A 24989-nucleotide genomic window follows, 5' to 3' on the forward strand; every position below is an offset into this window, starting at 1 on the left:
TACCTTGGATTCATTTTTGTTTTGGTGGAATAGCTCCTGAAAGAATCTTTTCAGATGCAGTCATTGATATGAACTTTAATATTTCTGCTGATCCAAAAGTTCTTTTATGTTGCCCTCACTGTTGGGGTTGCTAGTTTAACAGGAAATAGATTTTTAGTTCCATATCTTTTTATATTCCAAGGAATTTTAGTTATTACTCCATTTTGTATTCTAGCATTCTTTGTTACTGATAAAAGGTCTAATGTTAGTTTGATACTTATTCCTCTGTATATAATAACCTACTTTTCCCCTCTCTAGAAGCTTTTAGAATTTTTTTTTAATTCCTGAATTTTTGAAGTTTCACTAGGAGATATGTGTATAAAGTATTTTTTTTAATAGCCAAGCTAGTTTTTTTTGTTTTTGTTTTTTTAATTTATTTATTATTTATTTATTTTTGGCTGCGTTGGGTCTTCGTTTCTGTGCGAGGGCTTTCTCTAGTTGCGGCAAGCGGGGGCCACTCTTCATTGCGGTGCGCGGGCCTTTCACTGTCTCAGCCTCTCGTTGCGGGGCACAGGCTCCAGACGCGCAGGCTCAGTAGTTGTGGCTCACGGGCCTAGTTGCTCCGCGGCATGTGGGATCTTCCCAGACCAGGGCTCAAACCTGTGTCCCCTGCATTGGCAGGCAGATTCTCAACCACTGCACCACCAGGGAAGCCCGCTTTTTTTTTTTAATAAAATGTGCTTAGTGCCCCAAGCTCTTTCAAACAGGACACCCACTTTTTTTCTTCCATTCAGGAAAATTTTATTTCCTTCTTCTACATTATTTCATTTCTCCTTCTGGTGCTCTTTTCAGACAAAGTTTTTACTTCAATGGCTTTATCCTCTATCTCTTAACATTTCTGTCATAATTTCTATATCTTTATGCTTTATATTCTGGTAATTTATCAATTTTATCTTGAGATGACTGACTTTGTTTTTAACTATGCACATTTTATTTTCATTCTGTTATTTCATTTTTTTGTCATAGTTTTACTTTTTAATATCTTTTCATCCTCTGCTTCTTTTTAAGGAAGCTTATTTTTGTTTTACACATGTAATGTTCTCTTCACTCTCTACAAGGATAATGAGTTTGCATTTTTTCTTCTAAGTTCTGTTCTTTTCTGTGATTTATCTTTTCCTGTTGTTCTGTTTGTTCATCTAGGTCCCTCTCCTTACATTGCTGATTTTTTTCTCATATTGTCATGTGATTCCTGTCTAAACATTAAAATTTATGAATAAAGGACTGTATCAGTTAAGAAAGGTAGTTGATAATGGTTTCCTGTGCATTGTATGTCTTTTTTTCCCAGTAGCCTTCTCCCTTAAATCACTGACTGAGGGTTTTGTATAAATGCATGGTACATGCAGGCTTTTTTATAGGATGCGTAAACTGAGAATAGACCCCTGTGTCCTTATTAGAAGCTCTCCCACAGGAGTGCTTCTCAAGGTCTACTCCTGCTTTTTGTATTTGATGACTTACTCTGAAATTTTCCATCTTTTGTCTCTGGTGAGTTGGGCTCTCTTTCCTTGGCTGTGATTTCCTGTCGTATAACCCCAACTTCTATTTCTCAAGATTCCTCAAAATTTCTTATCTATTGATACTTTCTTGACATACTTTCTTCTTCTCTAGACCTGTTTTTTTGTTTTTCTTTTTGCTAGAATATTGTTCCTGCCAATTCAAGCGGGATGATGGGAAAGAGGGATAATGTAGTTAATGTTTAGTTTTCTGTCTAAAACCAAAAGCCCCAACCTTTAGATTTCATAAGCAGCTTCTGTCAGTAGTAAAAATTCAAGTCTAAAATGCTTACTAGGGCTAGACCGTAATTCTTTGATGCATGTGTACATGTAATTTTTTACATTTTAATTTTCTTTAATAAGTGCATAAAATCTTCATTTAAAATGAAAAATGGGGTTTTTTTCCCTTCTGTTTACAAAGGAGATAAATTAGATTTAGAGTATGACAGAAAATGGACATTTTTAATAGTTTCTTGGAGAAATCCAGACTGCTTTTGAAGGTAGATATGAAAAACTTTATTATTTTTTTATTGAAGTATTGTTGATTTACAATGTTGTGTTAGTTTCTGGTACAGCAAAGTGATTCCATTATATTCTTTTCCATTATAGATTATTATAAGATACTGAATATAGTTTCCTGTGCCATACAGTAGGACCTTGTTGTTTATTTTGTATATAGTAGTTTGTATCTGCAAATCCCAAGCGCCTAATTTATCCACACCCGCCTTCTCCTTTGGTAACCATAAGTTTGTTTTCTATGTCTGTGAGTCCATTTCTGTTCTGTAAATAAGTTCATTTGTATCATATTTTAGATTCCACGTATAAGCGATGATGTATGATATTTGTCTTCCTCTTTCTGACTTCACTTAGTGGTAATCTCTAGGTCCATCCATGTTGCTGTAAATGACATTATTTCATTCGTTTTTATGGCTGAGTAGTATTCCATTTTATACACACACACACACACACACCATGTCTTCTTTATCCTTCCGTCTGTTGATGGACATTTGGGTTGCTTCCATGTCTTCACTATTGTAAATAGTGCTGCTGTGAACATTGGGGTGCATGTATCTTTTCAAATCATAGGAAAAAATTATTTTTATTGGTTTTTTTATTGAAATGTTTTTTGAATTGTTACTGTATGTGGAATGGAGTGGAAATAGGAATTAAACTTAAGTACGATTTGTAAAATTTACGCAAAAAGCCATTAACATGGATACATTCAGTGTAAGTTTGAATTAACCGCCTGATCTTTAGGAACTCCTCAGATGTAAGTTTTCATTTTTATATTTTAGATAAAAAAATCAAAAATACTTTTTAATACCTAGTTTTAGTTTTGCAACTAAATGATTTAAAAACATTGGTGTTTTTAGTGTCAGTAAAACTGTCTTTTGACAATTTTATGAATTCCCTTTCCATCTAAATAACAGCATTCCAAATATTAATGTAAAATTTTGTTCATGAGAAATTTGGGAGGATGTGTGAGAACTTTTCACTTATTACTAATAGTCCCCAGTATTTATACCCAGATGTATTTTTTTTTTCTGTGTTTTGGTTTAGATTTTTCTTCTTTTCTTATAACTATAAAAGCAATATATATTGAAACTTTTCATATTCTGTAATAGAAAGTTAAAATGTCCTAACTTCCCCCTCTCCAATAACTATTATTTATCTTTTGGTGTATGTTCTTTTATGTTTCTTCAATTCACGTACACACATATATATAAACATTTTTCCTTGTCATTAGTATGCAATAAAAATTATATTTGTAAGGGTATGTAAACTTAAGGAGTAATAGAAATTCTGTCCTTGAGAGATTTTTACATTTGAATATTCTTAGAGTAAAATATTTGGATACCTCGAAAAAGTTTCAGTGAAACATTTTTACTCTTATTTTTCACAAGTTTCTGCTCCAAGCTTGGTCTCTGTTAAGCCAGTCCAGAGATTTTTGTACTTTTGACATAACATCTCCTCCCTTTTTTTGCTGATAGAAATCGTGCTTCTTTATTAATATTTCCTTACTGCCTTCGTCCAGTCCACACCATTGCACTGTTAACAGCCTCCTAATTGATCTTTGTATCTCACGAGCCTCTCACTTTGCCTGTCTATGCTGCACACTGATTGTTGATAGACATGTCAAATGATGTAGTGACCCTGTGGGGAGATGTGAAAGGGGATGGGGAATGACTGCTAATGGGTACAGGGTTTCTTTTTGGAGTAATGAAAATATTCTAAAATTAGATTGTGATGATGGTTTTGTAGTGGATATACTAAAAAAACCCCAAGCCGTATGCTTTAAATAGGTGAATTATATGGTATGTGAATGATATTCTGTAAAGCTGTTTGAAAAGCCAATAAAAGATTTAAATGTATAACTTTGAGGCAAAAGTCAACATTACGCAGAGTAAAAGGCATATTGTATATGAAAGATCAAAGAAATGGGAAGTGTATACTTTCTAATCCGCTTTATAATCAAAGTAATTTTTTATAATTCTTATAGTACAGATGTTATAAACATGGTAGTCTTACCTCCCTGAGTATTGTAAACCTGCCCACTGCTTTCATTTTTGAGAAGCAACACTTGTCATTTGTCTCTTCTGCTACAAAGCTGCTTCTAGGTAAAATGTGGCAGTATGGAAGAGAAAGCATGTAACATTCTTACATGCCTCCCCTAGCCCAGTACTCTTTTATTCTCTTCTCGGTGACCCAGCCCCGTTTTATAGAATTCAGAATCTCTTTCCCTCTGCACTGATTTCCATTCCACTCTGAAATTTCTGTTTCCTTATTTAAGGTATTTAAGTGGGTCCTTATTTTAGGTAAGCAGTTTGTTGCATTCATTTATAATAAGTCATACATCTCTGATATTTGCATTTTAAAAGGTTATAGAATAGGGGTTAGCAAATTTTTTCTACGAAGAGCCAGATATAATATTGCCGTTGCAACTACTCAGCCTTGCTATTGTGGGATGAAATCAGCTGCAGACAAAATGTAAATGAATGACTGAGGCCTGATTTGACCCTAGGCAGGTCAGATCAATCCATAGTTTGTCAACCCATGTTATAGAATTCTACACGGGATGAAGAAATTTAAGTGCAATAAATTTAGGCAGTTATGTCCTCTACTTCTACCACTAATGAAAATGATTTCATTTCTTTACTGTTTTATCTTTCTTCCAAGGTTATCTGAGGAACAGAGGTCAGAACCTGGGCACTTTTGAAAGTTTACCAAGGCTTAATTAGAAAATACCAGGTTTTACATAACCACTAAAGACTATGTATTGTGAGGGTTGAGGTTATTGTTAAGATTAGGTTGATGTGTGTGTATAAAGATAAATGTATTTGTGTATGGATGCATAGAAATTATGTATTGTGTTATATATGTGTGTATAATTTTTTAATATATTTACTGTGAGATGCATTTGAATAGTCTCTAAAATGTTCGAAACAAATTTATTGAATATGAATGTAAAAGGACCCATGAATTAAACTAGGAAAAAATACATATTGCATCATTTGGCCCTGCTAAAGTAGTTAAAGATGAATAAATATCAATGTGGTTAGCATCTCCTCCCATAGTATTCTGGATTGATTGAAATGTTTTACTTCAATCTGATGTTTGTTTAGCTTTTTCAGCATATGATAATTGTGTATAAAAGAAATGTAGTGTTGAAACGGTGGCATTGTTTTTAGATCTGTGGCAAGTATGTTGTGAATCATAAAATTATATTTCAACTAATACTTCCAAGTAATAATAGTGAGAAAATTTGCATTTGCTATATCAGTGTTTTACAAATTACTGGATAATGCCGAATGACCATCACTCATTTAATGGATTTCTCAGGAAATAAAATATTTTCTCAGAAAATTAACTCTGGGGAATTCGAGCCACTCAGGAAAACAAAATGGCATATTTTAGCCCCAAATATTTTATTTTATTTTGTTTTTCTTGGAAATTATGTCATTTCATTGTAGGTCTTGAACAGGTATTTTAGATGACTTTGACCTTATTGAACAAACCTGTGTATCAAATTTTTGTTTTTCTCAGTCGAGATTTGAATATTTTGTCTCTGCTATTAAATTAGAGCTGACCCAGATAATAAATCAGTTAAATAAAGCATTGCCCTTTTCCTCAATAAAATTGATTACATTGCATACCTCTTTCTATCTCTTCCCTCCTTCTAACTCCATTCTGGTAGTTAGCATTCATTTATTTCAGCAAATAGTCGGGTAACTGTTATATGCCAGGCAATTGTTTTAGGCACTGGAAACAAAACAGTGAACCAAACAACCTTTGCCCTTATAGAGCTTATGTTCGAGTGGGGAGAAGGCAATAAACAATTGATTATTGTTTAATATAAAAGTTATGTAGTCTGTTAGAAGGTAAGTGCTGTGGACACAAGTAGAGCAGGGTAAGGATGTAGTAATCTTTTATAGAGTAGTACTAATCTGTTAACTAATGTTAATACTGTCATCTTATTTTCTCTTTCAATTTATAGTTCCAATGACAGGATTCACACAGAGAGCAACCATTGATCCAGAACTGAATGAAATACATGTCTTATCTGGACTCAGCAAAGACAAGGAAAAGAGGGAAGAGAATGTCAGAAATTCATTCTGGATTTATGACATTGTAAGGAATAGTTGGTAAGTAGCTCTTGTCTGTGCTGCAATCACAGTGTAACATTTATTTGAGGTTGTTGGTTTATTCAAAAGAAGAGAGAGATGGAAGGCTTATGTTAATTTGTGATGTCATACATTTTAATATCAATATTGGGGAGTGGAAAAGTCAGTACTGGTGCCTGTGTATACAGCGATGTTCAGCAAATGGATTTTACCGCTGAATTATTTCAATTAGTAGATGTTTCTTGGTCTGAGAGTCAAGAGAATTGTATTTTATTCTAGCTTTTGCTACCAAGTAGATGTGTAAACTTGAGAACAATGTATTTTTAATGTTCCCAGGTCTTTTCTTAGTTTTTAATAAAATGAAGCAGTTTGACTAGAGCAAGGTGGGGAGCATTATTATTTAGCATTTTCAAACTAGGACCCTTTTGTCACAGAGCATCTCACAGAACTGCTGCACATTTTGCTTTGAAAAACACTGACCTAGAGGATCCAGCTCTAATGTTCTGTGATTACTACATAAGTGAATATTCTCCAAAACAGAGGAACTTCAGAGAACTTCCTCCATTCAGTAATGGAGGGTGGTGCTCAGCAGCTAAGGAATTTATTATTTTCTAAATAAGACATTTATTTACAGTAAGAATGAAAGAAGTCTGTTGTGAGCTTTTTTATTGTGAATAGATAAATGTGATATCATCTCTTTCAGCCGTTGATTTAAGCCTTCATATATGCTGAACCTGTTTCATAACACGAAGTAGGTTGTTCTTAAGTGAGATTTTTGATGGACATTAAAAATTCAGATTATTTTATGAGGGTGACCAGAACTTTAAGATTTGATGTGAACAAATTTATAATTTTTTGTTGGTAATTAGACATTGCGTTAATTTGCTTGCTACAATTGTATTAACATTATGTTTGCTGCTAATTTTCTAAGATAGAATGCCTAAAAAGCAATGTCTTTCAGGTCTTGCGTCTATAAGAATGATCAAGCTGCAAAGGATAATCCAAGTAAAAGTCTTCAGGAGGAAGAACCATGTCCAAGATTTGCCCATCAGCTTGTATACGATGAGTTACACAAGGTATACTAACTACATTGACCTGTAAACTTTCTGTGATGTACAATTGGAAAGAATCTCAAAATATATGTTTCTGATTATTTTTAAGTAGATTTGAATAAAAATTACTGACATTTACTAGAATACGTAGCAGACATTTGATACCACTTGTCCCTAAAATTCCTTAAGAGAATAAACATTTTTGCATAGTCCACAGTTCCTGACACTTTTCTTCTTGTGAAAATGGTCAGTGGTTGCTGCTTCTTAGCTGCATAGATCTGATACGTAGCATGGCCTACTGTTTCTGTCAATACAATATGAATATTCAAGTAGAAGATGTACAGTTTTCAGCACTTGTATACTTTTTTCCATGATATGAAAAGGTATATATAACTTCCTGATTTTAGATTTTCCCATTGTGTAAGAAGTCTTTTTATCTTTATTTTTCCTATCTATCATTGACATAATCTGTTCCATCAGCCTATGAAAACAGTCCTGAATTCTGAAGTTTTAGTGTCCCTAAGTGTTCAGAGTGGTTTCTTAAGCTATTTCTCCCTTAAATTTTACATGTTGTATAGTGATTGGGCTCAGATTACATAGTAAATTACTGACAGAACCTGTATTCTTTCTGTTTAGGCCATAGATGATTATTTAAATCCTCTGTCATTTGAGAACTTTAGGTAAAAGATACCATGGGAGTAAATAAAAGCCCTTTCTCTGAGAGTCTCCCAAATTAAAGGATAAGTGAATTTCCATCTATAGGACGAAATAAATATTTTTGTTGTGTAACACTACTGGTTATAAATGTTTTCAAAATTTCAAGAACTGCTTTAACACTTGGAGTACAGAATATTACTAAAGCTGTAATTATAATAGTGAAATCATTATAGTATTCCTTTTACATTTCTTACTTGATATTAACTGAATAATAGAAAAATATTTTAAAAGTTATTTCACAAATCATATATGCCATTTAAAAATATTCAGCATTAAGGCTAAAGCAAAAGTAAGATGCTAAAATTTTTAAAGTTTCTAGTTACTGTTGACCTTCAGTGATTCAACTTGTGTGTCAGTTTTTTAAAAGATATCATTTTTTATTATGATCAACACTTGATTAACTTGATAATCCCCATTATTTGTTGCCCTAAGCAGACTCAGTACCTTGGAATAGCTTCTTACTATCATTGCTTTTGTTTTATGTCTTCCATTGTCAGTGTAACTGTGGTGATACAACTTATTTTAATAGAAAATGTAATTTAAGGAAGTAGTCACAGTACTTTAAAGTAAAATGGAAACTTGAGAAAAAGCAGAAGCAGCCTTTAGTAGACATGTAATAATGTTTTAGTCTTTAGTAAAGCTAAAGAAGTTACTTGTTACACACTACTACCAAAATGAAGAAATTTTACTTTGACTTTCGTAGTTTCTTGAGTATGCATGCATTTTTTAAAAATCTGGTTTGTTTTATTTATTACAGGTTCATTATTTATTTGGTGGGAATCCAGGAAAATCTTGCTCCCCAAAGATGAGATTAGATGACTTCTGGTCACTGAAATTGTGTAGGCCTTCAAAAGATTACTTACTGAGGCATTGCAAGTACCTCATAAGAAAACACAGGTATAAAAATAAATCACTGAAAACATTTATTTAGCATTATCAGCTATTGTTGGTATTACCTAAGCTTTAGAGATGTGACTTTGTCTTTGGAAATTTAGTGACATGACACTGTAAGTACTGTGAAGATCATGACTTTTGTAAATGCCCTGTTCTCCTTATTTTTGCTTTCTTCTTTCAAAGGACGGTACAAAGTGAAGATAGATCTTGATGCTAAAAATTATTAAAGATAGAGCAAGGATATTTTGCAGCTGTTAATGGAAAAAGTTTCTGTGAACGTGATGAACCTACCTTCAAGTAACTCAAGGCCTAACCACTACAGATTATATCAGTTCTAGATTATTGGCATGTGACTGACCTATTGATAACTCTCTTAACAGTGAATGTGATGATATAGTTGGGTAAATAATCTCTTTATAATTTGATATTTCAGAATGCAACTTCAAATATGATTATAGCTTTACATCATTACTTTTGCCAGTTAATTGCAAAATCACGTAATCAAACATTTTCATATATCTCCTCGGTCATGTTTGCTTTTTAGCCTTAGCAGGTGATAAGCTGAAAAATGTAGAAAAATACATCTATCCCTTTGGTTACTGGTAGTGTTAGATCGTAATAAAAATTTACAATTTGGAGGGAGAGAAGTTTATCTTTTAATGATGATAATAGGTACCATTTATGAGCAATTTTGTGTGCTAGATCCTGCATATTATTCTCACAATAAGACAGTGGAGTAGGTACTGTTATTATTACTCTTTTATAAAAGAAGAAATGGAAGCATTTTTAAGTGGGTTGTATAACTGATCTAAGGTCGTTCAGCCGTAAGTGACAGAGCCGGGATTTGATGCTGCGTATCCTGACTCCAGAGTTACCACTTCACCACCACCACCACCCTGTACACATCTGTATATACACAGACATGCACACATGTGTGTTTATATGTTTAGTATATAATTACATATTCTATTTTATATACAATATAAATAAATAAAAATCTGTGTAGGTGTAAGTTAGATTTGTGTTCCTTTATCATATCATGTTTGCTTATTATTTCTCTCTCTGCTTTCACAAGTTGTGCTTGAGAGATAAATTGATAACAAAAGCTAGTTGCTTCTGTTACTTTGTTATTACTATGAATAATTAAGAGTATTTCCTATAGAATCTATAGGAGAAAAGGTCTGAATCGTCACGTTGGCTGGATGGCAAGAGATAAATTTTGTCTTATTAACAAGATTTAAGCTTGAGGTACCTTCAGCTAATGTTTACGTTGCTAAAATAATATTCCTTGGTACTTAATGTTAAAGTTTGTTTTCAAAAGTTTAAAAAAACTTTAAACTTTGTTTTAAAAGGTTAAGACAATAAGACAAATTTGGGGAAATCATAATGGTTTTTTTTTTCCTACTTCAGATACAACAACTATAGTTAGAATGTTGAGTTGAGCTTTTAAAAAAAATTTCCTGACCAAAAGCCCACTAGAGATTAAAGAAGGTTGTCTAGTGCTGTATGTAAAGAATTCGAACTTACTTATAAACACTTTCCTCTGGCTTTTAATTAGAAAAGTAATCCATGGTTAGTAAAGGAAAAAAAAAAAGTCCTCTCTCCCCACCACAAAGAATTGAAACATCCCTCATCCCACCATTCAGAAATAGTATTTTGGTGTGTATCCCTTGAATTGCATGTGCACAAACAGAATTTTTGTTTGTTTAAAAAATAAGGATCATCTTGCTTTGAATCTTATGTCTTTTAATGAGTGATGTATTATAAACATCTTATTACCATGTTAAAAAATAAAAATACAAATCATAATTATAATGGCTACATAGTGTTCTACTCTGTGTAATTTACTTAACTAGTCTCCTTTTGTTTACTATTTAGATTATTTCCAACTTATTTGCAATTATAAATAACACTGTAGTTAATGTTATTATATACTTCCATATGCACCCCTATCCAAAATTTCTGTAGGATAACGATAGAATTGATGAATTATACGTTGCCCTCCAGAAAGTTAATTTTCATTCCTTCTGGAAGTAAGTAGAATTATTCATTTTCCCAACCAACCAACCCATCCTAAGAAGTATTACTATTTTTTATCTTTGGCAGTCATTTTTCTCCTTTAAAAATCTATCAGTGGACAGGTGAAATGACAATTTATAGGAATCTGAAATATATATTACGGCATGTTTTAAGTTTCAAGTACAAAACATCATTAGTGACTTGTGCTAGTAAAGGCACAAAGTGAAGAATGAAAGTGGATAAGGAAAAAAATAATCAGTAACAAATTATTTAAATTTTTAATTACATTATGAAAGACTCTAGCAAATCTTGTGAGTGTGAGAATGATTCATGAAATAAAGTGACTGAAGTTGAAAGGCAGCAAGTTTCTGTGATTGGGCAAATAATCGAACTTTGAAATTTGCTACTATTTAGTTAAAATATAAATTTTAAAGTATAAATTTTAGTTAAAATATAAATTTGGAGGGAGAGAAGTATATTGAATGCCAAGAAAGTGTCTTTGTTCTTAATGGTGCCACATAATACAGAAAATAAAGTGCCACTGTTTTTTCCTATAGTATTCAAGTTTCCAAATATATTGATGATTTGGGGGTGGAAAGGGGCAAAAGAAAAAAATTTTAATACGATTAGTTCCTTGTTCCTTTATGTAGAGGGCAGAATTGTTGGCTGAAATATAATTCTAGACTGCAGACACAAGTCCAGTAATAAGTTTTTGCGGGCTAACAAAAAAGCTTAAAAAAGAAAAGAGAGAACACGCTTTCCAGGAAAATGGATCCCTTTGCTGGATTTATTTAATAGTACAGTAAGTGTGTGTTGGTTAAGTTGTCAGGTTACAAGGATAAAGACATACTTAGGATATCTCACTGAAAAAGAATTTATTAAGAGAATATCCAGAGAATTAAGGTGCTTCCTCAGCACTTGAACAGTGAGGCCTGGTGGAGAATTGTTCAGGATACTGAGACAATTCTGATAGCTAGGAGCTACTGAAGTAGCTTTCCTTGTAACTGAGCCTCTCTCTTTCTGCTTCTTTCTGTCTGCTTTTCCTGTTCTACTTCCTGACTCTGCTTTCCCTTACGGCTTCGGTAGGTGGCTAGGTAGCTAGGTAGTAGGAAGGAAGGGAGAGAAGGATAGGAAGAGAAGGAAATCTGTCATCTCATATCTTCCGCTTATTGCCTTCTGTGTTTTGTATGTTTTTTGTGTCCTTGTGTCTCTCACATTCAGATTCTCTAAGATAGTATCTTCTTAGAGAGAGTTCCCTAGAGAGAGTATCCCTATTGGAAAGAATTCTGCCAGGCCACTTTATAAATTGCTCATCAAGCTCAAGACGATTGCTTTTGGCTCAGGTGCCAAAACTCTGGTCTAATTCATTGTGGACAAGATGGTAGAGTAACATGGACCTAAGACTCTCATCTGAGGGTTGTAAGGCTGGCTGACAATCAGGGTACTGTCTGGTACAAGAAAACTGTAATATTTTGCCAGTCTTTGCCCCTCCAGGTACCCTATCACTGAGATTAGCTCTAAAGACAGGAAATTATTGATGCCATCAGCTGAACACAGTTGTGAAAGGCTCTTCACTATTTTCCTTTCCCAAATGAAATTAAATGTCTTCTATTCTTTCTGTATAATATTTTGAAAAGCATACCAGTTTATTAGAAATAAATACATATATAATTATGCTGTTACAAAAGGAATTATCATTATTTAAATAGATATATAGTCCCAAGCAGACTTTTTTAATTTAAGAAAATTCATGGTTTCCTTTCAGCTTTGGAATCAGAGAGACTCGTATTTAATTCTACTTCTGCCACTTACTAGGTCTTAGCTTGGTCAAGTTCATTTACTAGGCTCAGTTCCTCATCTTTTTTTTTTTTTTAAATGATGATAATCTTGTCATCATAGAGTTATGGGAGGATAAATGAAATGATATATGTAAGATACTTGATACAGTGTCTAGCACAAAACAAGCGATTGGTAAATGATTGCTACAGTTGTTATTGTTATTACTGACTGAGACATGGAAATAGTCTCATTAAAAATATCTAATCAGTGTTAATGATACTCATTAAAAGAAACTATACTCATTTCACTTTCTGAAGTATCTGTTAAACACCTCCAGTGGAAAGTATATGACACAAATCTAGGAAAGTATTTTTATTTTATCTCTACTTGTTTTTTTATGAAACATATTTGGCTATTTTGCACTTCTGTTATATAAAATATTTGACATATTCACTATGTTTTGTAGTTGATTTAATCTTAGCTTATAGTTTTAAGAGGAGGGTCGGAAATGCTCTTATCCAGTCTCTAGCACCACAGCCTGACATTACCATTACATCTCCAGGGACTCCACATGTACACTATTTATATATGTGTCAGTATTCTTACTTCTGGATTGTTAAACACAGGTTTTTTAGATATCCACAATATCTTCTCAGATACAGAGTATTCCACTCTGGGTTTAAAAGACATTTCTGATGTTTTTTCATAACTCTAGACAATTATTATTCTTGTCTACATTTTCTAGGTTTGAAGAGAAGGCCCAAATGGATCCCCTTAGTGCTCTGAAATATCTACAAAATGATCTTTATATAACTGTGGATCATTCAGACCCAGAAGAGACAAAAGAGGTAAAGGTGGTAATAAACTTCAGAAATTGAACGTTTAAAAAAATGTCTTTCTAACTTATATTTGTTGACTTTGCTCTTGGGTGTTTAAAGGAAAGTGAGGAAAATATGATGACCCTAAAAATCTTAAAAATGGTACAGAGCAGATGAAATAAAAATTGAGTAGACATATTTGCATGTGGTAATCTTAAGATTCAGGTCACACAAAAACCTGTGATCCACTCAAAAGGATTCTCAAGTATAAAGTTTTAAGTAGTCATTAGATTTTGTATTGGGAAGGAAATAGAAAATTTTACTTCTACCATCGTTCCATACTTCTTTTACTTAAGGGTTACATAAAGTTCAGTATAAACTTTTTCTACTGATACTCCAAAATCCCCTAAAAGAAGAAAGAAAACTCTCCTTTATTGTAAGGAGAAAGTGAAGAGAGGTTGGTGGGAGTAGAATCTTTGCTGGCTTGATATTTAGTTATATAAATGTTGTAGCAGTACAGTTTTACCATAGGCTACTAACTTCGTTCATCAGTAGCCCCTAAGCTTGAGAACTTAGTAACAGATCATTACTTTTCAGTTTTTTTGATACATAACATGGGATGGAAGCAACTGTTTCTAAGATTTAATATTCTTAGGGCATATTTGCATATCCACAGTGTGTGAATATACCTGCAGTGAGTTTCATGGTCTTACAACCTCTCTTCCAACTTCTAAGATTCCTTTTGTCACTTCTTCCTTTTGCCAACTATTCTTGTTCATAGTTCATCTAGCAACATCTGAACTGCAATCCATTTTACCTTCCATTCTCAGAATTGGTGATTATATGTAGTTCTGTTCCTTACATCTATTTCCCTGTTAGCTGTTGCTGTGCTTTGGCTTTGTAATAGCAACATCAAGCAGTGTTTTTCTCTGTTTAGCATTGACACAGATATCAGACTGAATGACTTTCAGGCACCAGGTTCATTGTACTTTCAAGCAGAAGAGCCTGCATGTCCTTGGCACCAAAACAAAGAAATACTCTTTCATAGTTGCCTACTGTGAAAATAAGCCCTAGTTCTCTTACTCAGTATTGGTTACAACCCTTCAGTAGGTGGAGAATCAGCAGAACACACTTTAAAACCCCCTGAAAAAGGACAGTTAATTGTCTTTTCTTGAGTCTTCAGTCAGTTCATGATACTATTTGAAATAGGGAGAATTGTCACGATTTTGCCAAGTAGCAGAATATATTTGGTTTAATCTGTTATGGCTTATAAACTGAACATAGTTGTGAAGAGTCCATTAACGTTCATTTTGTTAGACCATGCATTTGAGAGTTATAAATGGATTTTCTTGTGTTTTCACCATAGTCTGTCTAAAATGGCTATAATCCGGTAACGTTCATTTTTCTTTTATTTTTTAAAACCAAACCAAAACAAAATATTTCAAAGTAAATATTTTCAGCTGTGTGAGTTGCAAGTAGGCCAAAGAAAACAGACAGTTTGCTCTTAAAGCTAAGCTAGTAGTAAAGTCCAGGACAGGGAAGTATCTCAAGTTCAAACAGTCATTTTAAGAATTTTGGTAGTGGGTTTCTCTTTTCCTGAAGAGTATCAAATTGTGATTTTGTATGCCACAGACTTCCACTCCATTTCTGAAGAGCTGTATCTATCAAGAGTTGTTTAACCCTAGTAGAAGTTAGTAAAAATGATGTTATTCATGTGTATGTCAGTATCAGAATCACTTTAGAAACTTTTTCAGAACAATACCTTCACCCTAAGATTCTCCTCTGTCTGCTCTTTTACAATGGAAAACTGAAAACACACCTAAAAAATTGAGAATTACTGGTCTGTAAGGTTATTCTTTTGTTTAAAAATGTGTGAACAGATTTCGTTTTGGGAAAGAAATCCCTTGGTGACAGCTCCGGTATATATATGTACTTACAGTATCTGTTAGTGAGGCATATAGATCTTTGCTTTTCATTGTAAGAAATCATTCCCCTTTTTGAGAAAGGCCTTACTGCTCTTCATTTTCTGTAGTAGCTTGGTTTTGTTCTCTATGTATGTTTTACAAATTTTTCATCATATTAAATGATTTTATCAGCAACCAGAAGTGGTTTTTAGATTTTTCTCCCCCTTTTTTGGGTCATCATTGTGTCTGTTAGTCACAAAATGCTGGTGGACTATCAACTAATAATGGTTCTTTGCTTTCTTCCAGTCTCCAGAGCATGGGTTCTAAATTGGTGATGAGCTTATAATAAAGTTTATGAACATTATATTTTTTTCTAGAAAAGGGCCAAGAAAAGGATGCCTAAACTGATTCTACCATTTTCAGAGAGGATTCTGTAATAGAGAAGGAACAAGAAAAACAAGTTTTCAGCCAGTATTGCACACTTTGTATTAATTATCTTTCTACTGAGCTTCCAAAGTACCGGTGTCATTTATTTAACAGATTGTGTAGAGTTCCTACAATATGCCAGGCATTCTTCTAGGTACAAGAGATATACCAGTGAACCAAACAAGATACTTGCCCAGGAGGTACTTACGTACTAGTGGGGAGGAACAATAAACATATTAAATAAATTATACCGTGCATTAGAATTTGGTAAGTATTATAGGAAAGTTAAAAAGAGATCAAAAATATAAGGGGACTTCCCTGGTGGCGCAGTGATTCAGAATCCTTCTGCCAACGCAGGGGACCCGGCTTCAAGCCCTGGTCCGGGAAGATCCCACATGCCGCGGAGCAACTAAGCCCGTGCACCACAAGTACTGAGCCTGCGCTCTAGAGCCCGCGAGCCATAACTACTGAAGCCCTCAAGCCACAACTATGGAAGCCCGCGTGCCTAGAGCCCGTGCTCTGCAACAAGAGAAGCCACCACAATGAGAAGCCCGCGCACCTCAATGAAGAGTAGCCCCCGCTTGCCGCAACTAGAGAAAGCCCGCGCGCAACAACGAAGACCCAACGCAGCCAAAAATAAATAAATAAATAAAATCTATGTTTAAAAAAAAAATATATATATATATAAGGGGTAAGAATTGGACAGTTGCAGTATTAAATAGAATAATCATAATAGACCTCATTTGGAAATCAGATTTGCACGAAGACTTGAAGAATATGAGGGAGTGATCTAAGTAGATAATTTGGGGACGATAATTCCTAGTAAAGGGAGGGCTAGAACAGAGACCCTGGGATGAGAATATTTGGCTTTGTTTAGAACAGCAAGGAGATACTTGTGGCTGGAGTAGAGGTAAGGAGAGTGAAAGTAGTCAGAGATGAGGTCCAAGAGGTAAGAGCAGGGATTGGCAGAACAGGTTATGAATGACTTTGTAAGTCATTATTAAGACTTTGGCTTTTACTCTGAATAGGGAGCTGGTTCAGGGTATTGTCCATGCAGAGGAGTGATATCATCTGCTTTATGTTTTAATTAGGTCACTCTGACTATTGAGAATAGACTAAAAGGGAACAAGGATGGAGGCAAAGAGAACTATGAGGGAGGTGTAGAAATCTAAGCAAGGGGGATTGTTGCTCAGAGCAAAGTAGTAGCAATAGAAATGGTGAGAAGTAAAATAGATCAGATTCTCCCTCCCTCCCTCCCTCTCTCTCTCTTTCTCTCTCTCTATATATATATACACACACATACATATATATATATATATATACACACACATACATATATATATATACACACATATATATATGTATGTATGTATGTATATACTTTTTTGGCTGCATTGGGTCTTCGTTGCTGCGCGTGGGCTTTCTCTAGTTGCGGCGAGCGGGAGCTACTCTTTTTTTTTTTTTTTTTTTTTTTTTAAACATCTTTATTGAAGTATAATTGCTTTACAATGGTGTGTTAGCTTCTGCTTTATAACAAACTGAGGGAGCTACTCTTCGTTGCGGTGTGCAGGCTTCTCATTGGGTGGCTTCTCTTGTGGAGCACGGGCTCTAGGCACACGGGCTTCAGTAGTTGTGGTGCATGAACTCAGTAGTTGTGGCACGCGGGCTCTAGAGTGCAGGCTCAGTAGTTGTGGCGCACAGGCTTTTAGTTGCTCTGAGGCATGTGGGATCTTCCCGGACCAGGGATGGAACCCGTGTCCCCTGCATTGACAGGCGGATTCTTAACCACTCCGCCACCAGGGAAGTCCCCTCAATATATTTTAAAGGTAGAACCAACGGAATTTTATGATTGGATGTAGGGTTTGAAAGAAATTACTCCAAAGTTTTGAGCCTGAAAAACTAGAAGGATGGAGTTACTGTCAACTGAAATGAGAAGGTGGAGCCTCCTGACTGGAATCAGGAGTTTAATTTTGCATATGTTCAGTTTGAGATGCCTGTGAAACAGCCAGCTTGAGATGTTGAAGTGATAGTTGGATATTCAAGTCTGAAGCTGGGGAGAGAGGACTGACTTTATTCAGATTGTGTACTATTACTCAGTACCTGTTGAAACTCTAGGCCAGTACATAGCAATGCCACTTATTTAATTGGATGGTTAAAATAACAGTTTTCTCCCCATCCTTCTGTTTAGAGCCAATGAAGTTTATCTTTCATCTTAGAAGTTAGAAAAGAGCAACAAATTAACCCCAAATAAGTATTCACTAGAATATAGGAAATTAGTAAAATAGGAAACAGTAGAAAAAATGTAAAAAGTGAAAAGTTTGTTCTTTGAAAAAGTGACTAAAATTGGTCAACCTCTAGCAAGATTTACCAAGGAAACAAATAATGAAAACATAAATTATCAACATCACAAATGAAAAGGGGAGATCATTACAGCCCTACCTACATTAAAAGTGTACTAAGGAGATATTATGAACAAGTTTGTCAACAAATTCAGCAACTTGATGAAATGGACAAATTTCTTGAAAGATACAACTTACCAAAACTAACACAAGAAGAATTAGAAAATCTTAAGGAACTCCATATCAATTACAGAGATTGAATTTGTAATTGAAAACTTTCCAAGAGAGAAAATACTAGGCCTGGATGGCTGTATCAGTAAATTCTATCAACCTTTTAAGGAAGAAAAAAATGCCAATTTGGTATAGATTCGTAGAAATCAGAATAAGACAGAACACCTTCTAAATCCTTTTATGAAGCAGCTTAACTCTGATGTAAAAACCCAAAAAAGACATTACTAGCAAAGAAAATTACAGACCAATACCCCTGTGAATGTAGATACAAAATTCTTAAGAAAATTTTAGTTAATTGAATCCAGCAATATATGAAAAGGTTAATGCACAATAGCCAAGAGGGGGTTTATGCTAGGAGTACAAGGTTGGTTTCACATTTGAAAATCAGTATATTTCACCACATAGGCAGAATGAAAGAGAAAAACCACAGATCATCTCAATAAGTGAAGAAAAGCATTTGACAGAATGCAAAACCCATTGATGATAAAAATTGTTAACAAACCAGGAATAAAAGGAAACATCATAAATCTCATAAAGGACATCTGTGAAAAACATACAGCTAGTACCATAGTTAATTGTAAAACATTAAACCCTTTCCCCTAAGATTATGACAAGGAAAGGTTGTCTGCTTCAACACCTCTATTTAGCATTGTGCCAGAAGTCCTAGCTAGTACGATATGGTAAGAAAAAGAAACAGCATATAGATTTGAAAGGAGGAAGTAAAACTGTTTGCATTTTTAGATGACAAAGAAATTAAAGAATACCTAAATAAATGGAGAAATAAATCACATTTGTGGTTTGAAAGACTAAAAAGTGTTGAGATGCCCATTCTCCCCAAATTGGTTTATAATTTAATGCAGTTCCTGTCAATATTCCAGCCAGTTTGGGTTTCTTTGTTGTTGTTGAGGAGATAGACAAACTTATTCTAAAATTTAGTCGAAATGCAAAGGCTCTGGACTAGCTAAAACAATCTTGAAAAAAGAAAAAGTTGGAGGTCTCATACTTACTACCTGATTTCAGGACTCTGTATAGAGCCATAGTAATCAAGGTGGTGTGGTACTGCCTTAAGGATAGACAAATAGATCAATAGAACAGAATAGAGTTCAGAAACAGACTCATATATATGCAGTCAGTTTATTTTTTTGACCAGAGCACCAAGTCCAATAAGGAAAGTTTTTTTTAACAAATAGTGCTAAATAACTGGATATCTCAACCCCTATTTCACTCTTAACACAAAAATTAAGATGGATTATGGATCTAAGTATAAAACCCAAAACAATGAAACTTTAAGAAGAAAACAGATTATCTTCACAACCTTGGGATAAGCAAAGCTTTCTTGGACATGACACAAAAGGCACTAATCATAAAAAGTTGACAAATTGGACTTCAACAAAATTAAAATTTCTACTCATTAAAAGACACTATCAAAAAAAATAGATGAGGGAATTCTCTGGTGGTCCAGTGATTGGGACTTCAGGGTTTCACAGCAGAGGGCCTGGGTTCGATCCCTGGTTGGGGAACTAAGATCCCACAGGCCACACCATGCGGCCAAAAATAAAAAATAAAAATAAAAATAGACAAGCCTCAGACCAAATAATATCTGCAGTAGATACGTCTGACAGAGGACTGATACCCAGAATATATGAAGAAGTTTCATACATTTTTAACTCTTCCTTTTATCCCATTTTTTCCTAACTAATTTGTCCAGTTTCTTACATTCAAAGGATCGTTAATCAGGTGACTGATAACCTGAAATTTTAAAGGCTACAAGTATAAGTGTCAAATACGTCCTGAAGAATCAGTGGTATCAACTGCTCAAGCCTTGCAAAGTGCCAAGTAAACTCCATTGAGATTCTACTCATTTGTATACTCCTATTCCTTCCTTTAACTGACCTGTTTTCCAGCATCCTCATTCAAGATAAATATGAATAGTTCTCCTAAATTTTTATTTCTTTTTACCAATTTGTTAAAGTACCAGTGATGCAATAGTTTTATCTTATTTTGTCATTGTTCAGTTGCATTGTCTGATTTAAACTAACTCTGGCTGGCCTGGGAATCTAATCAACACTTACAACATTTTTTCAATGTAAAAAAGACCTTTGAGCCTTTATAATTATGTAATAATACAATTATATATGACCATGGAATACCAATCTAAGTTGTAATTTAGGGGTGGCTTATGCATAATAACCATGCTTTTTTTCTCAGAGTTTGATTTACACAGAGACATCAGGTGTTTTACAGTAGCATGCATTTATTTTTGAAGTGAGAATTCATATTTACTAAAAGTTCAGTAACTGTGTACACAGGGCATCAGTCTCTCTATATGTGATAGATTCCCAAATGAGTAATTTTCTTTTTCTTTAATCAAAGTATAGTTATTTACAATATTATATTAGTTTCAGGTGTGTAAAATAGTGATTCAATACTTTTATAGATTATATCCCATTTAAAGTTATTGTAAAATACTGGCTGTATTCCCTGTGCTATACAATGTATCTTTGTAGCTTATTTATTTTATACATAGTAGTTTGTACCTCTTAATCTTATCTCTGTCCTGCCCCTACCCCTTTCCATCTTCCCATTGGTAACCACTAGTTTGTTCTCTCTATCTGTGAGTCTTTCTGTTTTGTTTTATTCATTCATTTATTATTTAGGTTCCACGTATAAGTGGTAACATCTGGTATTTGTCTTTCTCTGTCTGACTTATTTCACTTAGCATAATACCCTCTAGGTCCATCCATGTTGTTGCAAATGGCATTATTTCATTCTTTTTTATGGCTGAGTAGTATTCCATTGTATATATATATACCACATCTTCTTTATCCATTCATCTGTTGATGGACAGTTAGGTTGCTTCCATATCAGGCTATTGTAAATCATGCTGCTGTGAACATTGGAGTGCATGTATCTTTTCAAATTAGTGTTTTCATTTTCTTTGGATGTATACTCAAGAGTGGAATTGCTGGATCATATGGTAGTGAGTAATATTTTATATTTCAGTTGACCTATTGTTCCTTAATAAATACATACTTTAATATATTTTTAAGATAAAGTAATTCCAGGACTTGGTCTAGTATTTTGGAAAATGATAATAGCAGTCCACTAGAAAAGTCAGCATGTTGTTTAATCTAAATACGGTGTTCTTCTAGCCACTTTTTGGTGAATAGACTTATGCAACACATGTGCGGAGACATCCAGTGGCTAATGAATGGTCGAAATTATGGGAGTTTTTTCTCCAATGTGCTTACCTAGCTAATTTGCTTTTTTCTCTCCCCCTCCACAGTTTCAGCTCCTAGCTTCAGCTCTGTTTAAATCTGGTTCAGATTTCACAGCTCTAGGTAAGTATTCCAGTGTAATTTATCCGGCCATATGCCCTAGAATTTGGGAGGTTGGATTTTGATTTCTTTTAAATGAAACATCAGATGAGATGTCATCCAAACAAATGAAGCAAGTTTCAAGGTAGCATGCAAAATTTCTAATAACCTGCTACAAGGTTATTTTCCAGGCATCAGTCACCAGTTCATGGATCAGTTTGCAGTTCCTATTACACCAATTGCTGGGTTATTATGCAAACAGATGGCAATAGAAGCCTGACCAAAATAAATTAATGTGTATAACGTTGTTTTGGAATGCAGACTGTATTACTGATATACTTACCATGAGTTAACACTTGTTGGTTGAATGGTTTTCCTCTCAGTTTGTTGTTTGTGAAATTGTGTGGTGTCAACAGAATGGTGATGGAGTGGGCAATGAAATAAAGGTTTGGGAGCAGAGGAACGAATTACCTTTTTCCTGATAATGGGTATTTTTATATGTTGGTATCTTAATTGTTCAAGTGTTTCTCAAGCGTCCCAGATATGGGCATCAGTTTTCACTTAGTAGTACTCTCATTTAGTATTAATGAATTATTAAAGTAGTTAAACTAGACTGTAGTAAAGTGGGGAGTCTGTAGAAGTTCCAGAATCCAGAGCTTTTAGTCAGGTGAATTTTCAAGGATCTTTTAGTTAGGATAAGTCATTATAGCTTCAGTTTTTCAACAAGATAGTAGCCTTTTGAAGTATGGGAATTTCCAGCTTTCCTCTTGTCATTATGCAGTCACACAGTGAATGCATATTAATCTCATTAATGCTGGTGCTATTTTTAATTTGCCTTAGAGTCGAGCAATAGTACCGAAATTTTCCAGAGTATGTAATATAAATACTTCTCTTTATCTTTGGAATTAAATAACACTTTGGAATATCAGTTTAATTTCTTCATTGTTTGACCTTTTGTCTCTTAAAGGTGAAACATACCTCAAAGGAAAAAAAAACAGAGACATACAATGATGGTGTTTCTCACTGGGATGGGAAATAGTAGCAGTGTCTCTTGGGGTCTTGCCCTTTGTTTTGTTTTTCCTTAATGAGTAATTGAGGCTACTCTACTGATCAAGGCAACTGCAGTCCTGAGTTCTAATTCCAGAATATGTAGGTTTCCACAGGGCAAGAGGACTGCTATAAAATGTAACTCCAGTAGGTTCTCCTAAAAATTTATATAATTGTTTACCACTATTCCATACACTCAAAGGGCTTTTAAAAAATGTTTTCAGGTTGTTAGAAATCTCAACCCTGAGATGGAGAGTCTAGTTATAGGCATTATTTTAGAAAGTTCACGCCCTTTTGAATTTTATCATTTGAAACAGGTTTAGTGATACAGGAACTGAGAGCCTTGCATATAGATACTCAGTTTGAATAAATGTGTGCCTTGTTAGGTATGGATACTGCAGCCCAGAGCCATTATTTTTATTTTAATGGTGGACAGCACTGAAATATCTCTGGCTGACTTATATTTAGCCTTTAGAACAAGAATTTTTTGGCAGTCATTTGAATATGTTAGACTGGTGTCAGCAAATGTTTTACTTTTAGCTTATTAACTCTTTTCTTCTTTCTCTGCCCTATTCACTGTCAGCTAATATATTTTGTCAGGAACAGTTTGTTTTAGTTGGATTCTAAACTTCAGATACACTGAGATCCGTACAAACACAACAGAAAAAAATACAAAAAGGGAAATTTTCTGTGGGGTTTTGTTTCCTACCTGTCTGAAGGGAGGCAGTTTAGTAGTTAAGAGATAAGAGTGTAGTATAGTGGTTAAGGGTCAGAATCTAGGTTTAGATATCAGCTCTGCCACTTGCTAGTTTTAAAAGTGACTTTGAACAATTCACCTTTCTAAGCATTAAGTTCTTCATCTATAAAATGGAGGTAAGCAGAGTACTTACCTCAAGTTGTTGAGAGAATTAAGTAATTATGAAAAACAACAAAATGAAATACTTAGTAAGTGCTCCATTCAGGTACTAGTATTACTACCTTCTTTATAAATGTAATCTTTGTAACATTGGTGAATTTGGATGAGGAGCAAATTCAGGTTATATGCTAATTTTAATAAGGAGAAATTTGATATATTATTTATAAACAAAAAGTACCTTTCATAAGGTTTCATGCCTATTTAGAGTTCCTGGTTCTTATTCTCATTCATTTTCTGTCTGATTGTTTTACCTTTACGCCACTTAGAATGGAAATCTAATGGGTTATTTTATGTATAGATGTATACACTTTTCATGTATAGATAACTGAATATTTTGTTCTCTAAATTATGTCCTGCCAAATTTGGCTCAACCAAACTGTCTGACTTCCTTCAGAATTCATCCAGTTTATCTTAACCTCTTAGAATTAAAGCATTTACTAATGTTATATGTAATTTAAAGATTTAGAAAGATGGAAAATGATTTGCAAACAGCTGGCATTATCTTAGTTTTGAAAAATGACTGACTTCAGAGAAAAATAACCTTTGGGGATCTTTAGCTTAGAGCTACTGTGTCTGTGTCTGTGGCTGTGGGCACTTTGAAGCTTGAACTTGGGCTTTCTGCTAATTTTAAGAGCATATTTTCAGCAAGGTATGTGACAGGGAAAATCTGGTCTGTAGAAGCATATTGCCTTTCTTGGTCTTCACACCTTTCTCTAGAAGTTTTATAGTCCGTATGTGATGTGCAAGTATGAATTCAGACAACTGTTTAAAATATTTTATGTCTAAAGTGCAGTGCTCTTTGGCAGTGTGTTGACATTCGTGAATGAGGAACCTTAGGGGTTTCACAGCATTTACTGTGCCCTTTTAACCTGTATACTTGTACTAAATCCACCAAACTTAGATTTCAGCAAGAGACTTTCTTCAGCCTCCTGTCTTTAGCCCACATGTTTACAGGTGATTTTTATATAATAATGAGTTTATTTTAGAAATAAGATATGTAAACACAAAGAAACTTCTATCTAGGAGAAAAATGAGAATTCTTGCTATTTCTTCCTTATTACCATAAGTAGGAAAAGCTACCTAGCCTGTATAGGATGTTAACTTAAAAGTATATTCCTGGGGCTTCCCTGGTGGCGCAGTGGGTAAGAATCCACCTGCGAACGCAGGGGACACGGGTTCAAGCCCTGGGCCGGGAAGATCCCACATGCCGCAGAGCAACTAAGCCCGTGCACCACAACTACTGAGCCTGCGCTCTAGAGCCTAGAAGCCACAACTACTGAGCCCACGTGCCACAACTGCCGAAGCCCAAGCACCTAGAGCCTGTGCACCGCAACGAAGATTAGACCTCGCTTGCCACAACTAGAGAAAGCCTGCGCACA

The 24989-nt window shown here is 34.4% G+C and overlaps 1 protein-coding gene across 4 annotated transcripts in view; it reads left to right on the forward strand.

The window, feature by feature from the left end:
- Positions 1-24989, forward strand: part of MKLN1 (muskelin 1) — a 326912-nt gene that overhangs the window by 296092 nt on the left and 5831 nt on the right. For all 4 annotated transcript variants that reach the window (XM_061198731.1, XM_061198728.1, XM_061198730.1 and 1 more), the window contains 5 exons: positions 6025-6172; positions 7113-7227; positions 8678-8817; positions 13358-13460; positions 21617-21671. In XM_061198731.1, the coding sequence (XP_061054714.1) occupies positions 6025-6172; positions 7113-7227; positions 8678-8817; positions 13358-13460; positions 21617-21671 (561 nt within the window). The remainder of the gene's footprint in view (positions 1-6024; positions 6173-7112; positions 7228-8677; positions 8818-13357; positions 13461-21616; positions 21672-24989) is intronic.

This window comes from Eubalaena glacialis, chromosome 8 (assembly GCF_028564815.1).
Source record: "Eubalaena glacialis isolate mEubGla1 chromosome 8, mEubGla1.1.hap2.+ XY, whole genome shotgun sequence".
NCBI classification, from domain to species: domain Eukaryota; kingdom Metazoa; phylum Chordata; class Mammalia; order Artiodactyla; family Balaenidae; genus Eubalaena; species Eubalaena glacialis.